This window comes from Vanacampus margaritifer, chromosome 1, assembly GCF_051991255.1.
Source record: "Vanacampus margaritifer isolate UIUO_Vmar chromosome 1, RoL_Vmar_1.0, whole genome shotgun sequence".
Lineage (NCBI taxonomy): Eukaryota > Metazoa > Chordata > Actinopteri > Syngnathiformes > Syngnathidae > Vanacampus > Vanacampus margaritifer.
Window position 1 is genome coordinate 32,298,465 of NC_135432.1, and position 8,600 is coordinate 32,307,064.

General features: G+C 41.7%; 1 protein-coding gene across 2 annotated transcripts; it reads left to right on the forward strand.

Annotated features, from left to right (window-relative positions):
- Positions 1-583: 583 nt before the first annotated feature.
- On the forward strand, positions 584-8,015 carry ddx23 (DEAD (Asp-Glu-Ala-Asp) box polypeptide 23). Of its 2 annotated transcripts, none has more exons than XM_077548776.1 (17): positions 584-668; positions 1,173-1,330; positions 1,822-1,923; positions 2,491-2,584; positions 2,653-2,718; positions 2,816-2,954; positions 3,022-3,155; positions 3,449-3,561; positions 3,748-3,891; positions 4,005-4,230; positions 5,087-5,232; positions 5,319-5,496; positions 5,572-5,814; positions 5,885-6,036; positions 6,122-6,230; positions 6,852-7,026; positions 7,440-8,015. In XM_077548776.1, exons 2-17 carry the CDS (start codon positions 1,173-1,175, stop codon positions 7,661-7,663), a joined length of 2,403 nt encoding a protein of 800 aa, XP_077404902.1. In that variant the 5' UTR covers positions 584-668; the 3' UTR covers positions 7,664-8,015. The 2 variants fall into 2 exon arrangements, with proteins under 2 accessions (XP_077404902.1, XP_077404910.1); XM_077548784.1 differs by lacking the exon at positions 584-668 and adding an exon at positions 852-1,011.
- Positions 8,016-8,600: the final 585 nt, after the last annotated feature.

Genomic DNA, 8,600 nt, shown 5'->3' on the forward strand with positions numbered 1-8,600 from the left:
CGATGCAGGTTGCAGCTTAAACGAATACTTGACTCATTTAGACGTTTTCAGTAGTAAGAAGTTAATGTTTTGTATTTTTGGAACAAAACTCTTTTTTTTTTGTAGAAAAAAAAGTCGCAGTTAAAATCTCACACCCATTGATTTTACGTTGGCAAAAAATTGGTGCATTTTCACGACTTTTAAAGAGTCATAACTTTCTTAATATTTGTCACGCGAAAATTATACTTGTAGGTCTGTCTGATAACGTTGGCAGTGGTTTCATGTAAATAATTGCTCTTTGAAATTTTACGCACATACCTAAACTATGTCCCATAAATTGTGCATAATTGCTCAATAAAATATGGAGTTTTTATATTCAACCAAATACAGACGTTATTTACAAACCGTCATTTTACATAACACACAGTCGCCACCTTGTGCTTGAGATGAGTGGAAGTATAACCTTATTATTATTATTATTTGACAGGCATTTAGGTGTTCAGAAACATGGCCCTGATGTAGCTTCGCCTTGCAGGGAAATGTAGTTTTAAACTGAAGTTATAACTCAGATTTTAGTCCTTCAGTACTACAATTCCCACAATTTCTTGTCGCCATTCCTTGTGTCGAGCAATATGGCGTCTTCTTGAAGCGTACATTAATCGCAAGTGTTTTATTTACAAGGGAGCACGGTAAGCTGAAAATATTATTTTTAAACACTCGGTTTGAATGTCAAACAAGTGGTAAACATTCGTGCTGTTTTTGATATAGACTTCGCCTGTTTTAAGTTGTTTGCGTTTTCAAATGCTAGTTCAGTTGCTCCGCATGCTGCGCACTGTAGTCATTCAGTTAAATACATTTTCACGGTGTGTGAAACAGCGGTTTGAAAGGGGACTTCTGTGTTTATTTGTGTTGCAGCTTTCTGACAACTAAATCACTAGGGAGAATCAATGGATGCATAAATGAAGTCCATAAAAAATAAGACATTCATATATATTTCCCGATCGTGTGTTGCTTGTATTTCACGCCGACCAGGTCAAGCATGATTTTAAATAAAATCTATTCACTATATGCTATTAGTTCTTGATGCATTGTCTTTTGAACTAGTCTGTACATTATGCACAAGCTGCCTAATAAAAGATGATGTCAAATATCTATGAACTATGACCATTTCCATGTTATCTTTATGCTTTTAGATGGCAGCCGATTCCTCAGAGAAAAAAGATGCTGACTCCTCAGGGACCAAAGACAGAGAGAGGAAACGCAGCCGCTCACGGGAAAGAGATCGGAAACCATCACCTATACGCAAACGGCGTCGATCTCGGGAGCGTAATCGCTCAAAATCTGTTGAAAGGTATCCCAACGCTTGAAAGCAGCCCCCTCTAGAACAATGAATCTCAACTGGTGGGATGCAGAGCAAATAGATAAAAAAAGACGTGTTCTTTTCTTGATCAGTGGCACAGTACAGAGCCTTATGAAGTTCATATTAAGTAAGTGACAGGAAGTGTAGCTGCCTCATGCTTAGCCACTAGTTTACTTCATAAACAAATACAGTGCAGCAGCAGCAGCTCAGCATCTGGTTGGCCAGCAATATACTTCGAGTGGTACATTAAACACATTTCAAACGGTTTGAAAATGATGTATACTATACATATGCTTTCAGTGTCTATTTTTAAATTAATCATTTTGTTAATTGTTCTTCTCCAAAGTTGGTCGTAACTTTGTGTCAATAAGGAAAATGTTCCTCCCAGGGTGACAACAGTTGAGAACTACTGCTCTAGAACACATTTTGTGCGTGGCTCTTGTTCAACTTGTCTCCTCTTTTCACTTTTATCGTGACTGTAGAGACCGCCGCATGAAAGACAGGGACAAGGAACGTGACCGAGACAGAAGCCGTAAAGACAGAGACAGCCACCGACGTGATAAGGATCGCAGCCGGCGCTCCAGGTACATTTTTGTATGCACAACTTTGGGGGAGCAAATATTTTCAATTATATTATTTACAATATTTTGGTTTCAATTTCAATTGAGCTATTTTCACTGCTGAGGATTTTGAAGTAAAAAATAACTGACATTAATTATAATAGAATGATGGTGGGATAATGGTTAGCAAAACTGCCTCACAGTTCTGGAGTTGGTAGTTCAAATCCAGGCTCCAAATCCTGTGGTTTGGCATGTTTTCCTGGTGCTTGCATGGGATTTCTCTGGATACTCCAGCTCCTTCTAACAATCCAAAAATATCCTTCTCAGGTTCATTGAAGACTATAAATTGGCGTGATTGTGAGTGTAAATGGTTGTGTGTCTATATGTACTTAACTGCCGACCAGTCCAGGTTGTACCTCACCTCTTGCATAAAGTCAGCTGGGATAGGCTCCAGCTCAACCGTGACACTAGTGAGAATAAGCGGTATATAGGAAATGGATGGATGATGAAGGCATGAGTAAAGAAAAAAAACAGTACAATAAAACATGAGCTTTAGTCCCTCACAACACTGTTTTGTCACCTTTTGCAAAGGAGTCTCTCACCCAAGTCGAGGGATGTCAAGCTAAAGAGCGAAAAGGACATAAAACCAGATGAAGAAGAAGATGACAAAAAGAAAAAAGAGAAGGTTCGGTCTGGCCGAGAATTTTATACTGTGGCCGTTACAAGTGTTAAACCTGTGTTCCTTCTTCTCAGGTGCAGCCGTTATCTTTGGAGGAGCTTCTCGCCAAGAAGAAGGCAGAGGAAGAAGCAGAGGCAAAGGTAGGGTTTTTTTTTTCTAAAAAACACTTGCCATACCTTTTATAAGCCCACAGCGCATTTCGTTCGTCACCTCTATACACCTTTGCCCTTATTTCAGCCAAAGTTCCTGTCAAAAGCAGAGAGAGAGGCAGAGGCTCTGAAGCGGCGGGAGCAAGAAACAGAGGAGAGGAGGAAGATGATGGACGAGGAGAGGAAGAAGCGAAGGGCTTTTCAAGACATTGGGCGGAAAATGCTCGGTGTGTCATCCTTTTACTTTATTGCACTGTGGAGGTGTCGGTACTAAGCGACTAATGTGTGTTGCAGAGGATCCACAAGAAAGGGAGAGACGGGAACGACGAGAGCGGATGGAGCGGGAGAACAACGGGAACGAAGAGGATGATGGGCGGCAAAAGATACGAGAGGAGAAAGACAAAGGCAAAGAACTGCAGGCTATCAAGGTTGGAAATTTGTTGCACTTTATGAATGTGTTGTGCCCACTGGAAATGCGTATGTTGTCATTAGAACTCCTTCAGTTATTTAGCATGAAATGTGTTGACTGATGCCAGTGGTCTGCTGGATGGATGGAAAGGATACTTTGAGAAGTTAACGAATGAGGAACATGAGAGCAAAGGAAGAGTTGAAGATGTGGAGCTTTAAAAAAAAAACGAAACCGCGATAGGTTCTAAATCGCAGTTGTGAACTTAGACCTTCAGTGAGAGTCCAGTTTCAATAAACATTTTCAACTTAACAGGAACGTTACTTGGGTGGGATGAAGAAACGCCGCCGAACACGTCACCTGAATGACAGGAAATTTGTTTTTGAGTGGGATGCTTCTGAAGACACGTCAGTCGACTACAACCCCATGTAAGTCCAATTTGCACACAGTATTACTCCAATAGGACTTCCACTACCTATATGTGGCTGTTTATACAGTAATTACAGCTGATCTGTTGGACTACATGGTACAGTATATAGCGTGGCCAGTGCAGCGAGCACGTGCTGCAATTATATAGTGTCACACCTCCAATAATAATTGAACTGTTGCCACAGATACAAAGACAAACATTCGGTGCAGCTGTATGGACGTGGCTTCATCGCCGGAATTGACCTCAAGCAGCAGAAAAGAGAGCAATCACGTTTCTATGGCGACTTGATGGAGAAAAGGCGTACGATGGAGGAGAAGGAGCAGGAAGAGTGAGTCTACATTTTTTTGAATGACCTGCCATTCCCCCCCTCCAATGACCCCATCGTCCTAACTCACCCTCCGTCTGGGCACTGTTGCCATCCGTGCTCGTCACTGCTCTCAGGACGAGACTGAAGAAGATGCGTAAGAAAGAAGCCAAGCAGCGCTGGGACGACAGGCACTGGTCTCAGAAGAAGCTGGACGAGATGACCGACAGAGACTGGAGAATCTTCCGAGAGGACTACAGCATCACCACAAAGGGGGGGAAAATCCCGAACCCCATCAGGAACTGGAAGGAGTACCAGCTGCCAGCACACATCCTCGAGGTCATCGACAAATGCGGCTACAAGGTCAGCATGTCACCCGACACTGTAACACATACTTATATACAGTACATGCCACTTCATGTGTGTTTCATTTCTGTGAGCACCCGGATGTCATTTTACTTGGGGTGTCAAAATTAGTGTGTTAGTTTTAAGTTCATTTCAAGTTCCTTTAACGCCACACATTTTTTTAAACGCGTGATTGACTGCTTCTTACTTGTAAAGCCTGAACTGGGGGAATTCCAGTCGCAACGCTGCAGACACGTCCACGTCAAAATTTAGCCGTAATAAATGTAATGATAATGTATATATTTGTGGCGACTGGGTTCAAGTTGTATTATACAATTTAAAAAATGTGTTGCTTCATGTTAAAGATCAGATAGCCTTTAATATGAAAAGAAAAATGTACTGAGCTGTCACCAATGACTTCCAAATGCATTTATGCCATCTAGTGGTAGAGACAAAATTACCTCAACAGAGGTCAAGTCATCTTTATTTATATAAATCAATATCACACTCTTTTTTTACAGTACATTACATCTTTTTATTTTTTTTATGAATTATGAAATTACTGTATCATTGACTAAAAGATGCAGCCATACTTCTATTAGTTTAACATTTTTCCACTTTTCTGTTAACAAGAGTATGAAAACTTGGGAATTTTTTTTTTATTGTACATTTAGAACAGATAAAAAATTTGCGATTAATCGTGAGTTAACTATTGAAGTCATGCGATTAATTAAAAAATGTATTGCCTGACACCCCTAATTTTTACAGTGACACTTATTTTTAATCATGCCACTTTTCCACTGCATGCTGTCGTCTGAGCTTGTTCTGTTTGGAAATTCTTTACAAAACAATTTGTTTTCTTCTAAACATCCAGGATCCAACACCAATTCAGAGGCAGGCCATTCCTATTGGCTTACAGAACCGTGACATCATCGGTGTGGCCGAGACGGGTAGTGGTAAAACGGCTGCTTTCCTCATCCCGCTGCTCGTCTGGATCACAACCCTTCCAAAAATTGACAGGTGATACCATTTAGGCTGGAGTGACGTGACCTGGAAACGTGCTGGTTTGTTCACATCCGTCCGTCCATGGCATTTGATTGGTACAGGATTGAGGACTCGGACCAGGGTCCTTATGCTGTGATCTTGGCCCCGACTCGCGAGTTGGCGCAACAGATCGAGGAGGAAACCATCAAGTTTGGGAAACCGCTCGGCATCCGTACCGTGGCTGTTATTGGAGGAATCTCCAGAGAAGATCAGGGCTTCCGTCTCAGGATGGGCTGCGAGGTGAGATGAATCGATAGCTCGTCAGACGACGCGCGTGTTGTAGATCTTCTTCTAACTGTTCACATGTTCCGCCAGATCGTCATCGCCACCCCCGGCCGTCTGATCGACGTCCTGGAGAATCGCTACCTGGTCCTGGGCCGCTGCACCTACGTGGTCCTGGACGAAGCTGATCGTATGATCGACATGGGCTTCGAACCCGACGTCCAGAAGATTCTGGAGTATATCCCGGTGACCAACCAGAAACCGGACACAGAAGAAGCCGAGGACCCTGAGAAAATGACCATGAACTTTGAGTCTGGGAAACATAAATACAGACAAGTATGTCAATTCCCATTGTTGGCGTTCCCACGCTCCATTTGTCCTGCATTGATTGCTCGTTGCCTTGCAGACTGTCATGTTCACGGCCACCATGCCTCCCGCTGTGGAGAGGCTGGCGAGGAGCTACCTGAGACGCGCCGCCGTGGTGTACATCGGATCTGCGGGCAAACCTCACGAGAGAGTCGAACAGAAAGTGCTGCTCATGTCCGAGGGAGAGAAAAGGTGAGACTCATTAAGTTAATGAAACATCCCGCATCGTATTGGCGGCTCCAAGCGCTTACGGGGTCATGCGATTTGTGTGCTACAGGAAGAAACTGCTGGAGGTGTTGGCGCATGGTTTCGAGCCCCCCATCATCATCTTTGTCAACCAGAAGAAGGGCTGCGACGTGCTGGCCAAGTCGTTGGAGAAGATGGGCGTAAGTCATTGTGGATTAGTCAACCAGCGCCACACGTCAACTGCATTTCTTTTATTAACTCATTCACTGCCATTGACGGCTATTGATGTCAAAAATTCATTTGAACTATTTCTATTAGTTTACCATTTGTTTCCACTTTTGTTAACAAGGGTATGAAAACCTAGAAATGTTTTTTTATTGTACATTTAGAACAGATATAAAGATTATGATTAATGATTGAAGTCATTTAATCGCCTGACGCGATTTAAAAAAAAAAAGAAGAAAAGATTATTAAAAATTAGGAGCGTCAGGCGATTACATTTTTTAATCGTAATTAATTATTATTAATTGCATGACTTCACAAGTTAACTCATGATTAATCACAAATTTTATATTTGTTTAAAATGTACAATAAAAAAAATTATAGGTTTTTATACTCTTGTTAACAAAAGTGGAAAAAAAGTCAAACTAATAGAAATAGTTCAAATGAATATTTGACGTCTATAACCGTCAATGGCAGCGAATGAGTTAATATCGCAACAATATTATAATCACGATAATTTTGCCCAAGATAGTAGTTCTAATAAAAGTTCTGCATGCTGCAATTTATAGTAATGGAGATGTTACAATTTCTCTCGACAGTACAACGCTTGCACACTGCACGGTGGCAAAGGTCAGGAGCAAAGAGAGTTTGCACTCTCCAACCTTAAGGCGGGTGCCAAAGACATTCTGGTGGCCACCGACGTGGCTGGTCGAGGTATCGACATCCAGGACGTGTCCATGGTCGTCAACTACGACATGGCCAAGAACATTGAGGGTAAGCAGCTCTCCACCCTCGTCTTTTACTCAAGTCAAACTAATTGTTGTTCATTACAGGGGAGTGAGCATGTATCAAAATTGTATAAATAGGACTATAACATTGAGCACAAACAAATTGCACAAATGTGAAATAACATCAATTAAGGCTAAATATGAAACGTACCATAATGGTTGTGCTTTTGACTTTCTGTTTTTGCTGTTTGAATCAATATAGTGTGAATGGAAGCATCATAATTAGCCATCATGGACTGGGAAATAGCCTGGCTTCTAACTAAGAAATTGAAGCGCAAACAAACAAAACTGCACTTTTTTGACTGGACTGCACTAGTACCGTTGTAGCTTGCTTTCAGTTGGGTTTTGGTGCGTACTGTTGTAGCACTTGACTAACATTCCATTGATCATTCCTCCCAGATTACATCCATCGTATTGGCCGTACGGGTCGTGCTGGCAAGAGCGGCGTGGCCCTGACCTTCCTCACCAAGGAGGACTCGGCTGTGTTCTATGACTTGAAGCAGGCCATCCTAGAGAGCCCCGTGTCGACATGCCCGCCAGAGTTGACTAACCATCCGGATGCACAGCACAAACCTGGAACCATCTTGACCAAGAAGAGGCGAGAGGAGACAATATTTGCCTGAACTTGAAGTCTTTTTGTTTGTTTAACACTTGTTTAAAATTTGGGAACTTAGAACATGTCTTGGGTTTTCAGTGCATTTGTCATCAAAAATTGAGATTCCTCTCATGAAGATCTATGATGTTAAGGGGTTAGATCTTCATTAGCAGTGCTGGAAATAACTCAGGTTGCGTACAGAACAGTAACTGACTTGTTGTCCCCCCCCAAATTACTTTTATTATAGACTTCTTGGCTAAAGTTTTTTTTTTTCTACTTTTACTTAGAAAAATTACCGTCTATATTATGATGCAACATTTTAATTCAAAACATTTGTATGAAAACAATAAGTCTTGTGAATAAATCATCATCTGCATCTATCTGTTTTTTTGTTGTTACTGTTTAAAAACGTGCTGTACATTCTTGAAGAATCAACGCATGTAATGTGATACTCTATATCAATTCTTTAATATTGAATTGACTTATGAAGGAGGCCATAGCGAAGGGGAAGTACGACCGCCTCATCGTTAAACCTAAGGCTGGGCCCTCCAAATTTAGGAAAATGTACTGTTGTGTCACTTTAGACCAGGGGTGGGTACACTCGGTCTCGAGGGCCGGAGTCCTGCAGGTTTTGGATGTTTCCATTCTCCAGCACAGCTGATATACGATCAGCTCATCAGCAAGCTCTGCATAAACTTGGTAACGATCCTGTTGATTGGAATCAGCTGCGTTGCAGCAGGGAAACCTCCAAAACCTGCAGGACGCCGGCCCGTGAGGACCGAGTTTGCCCACAACTACTTCAGACCATCATGACACACATTGACCATTCACCTGCTAATCAAACAGACTATAAGGTAAAGTCCTATTGGCCTAATTTTTATTTCAAGAAATGTTCATCCAAAATTCAAAGGCAAGGATAACAATAAAAACTCTGTATACCTTTCTATAGTTAACTATAATAAACA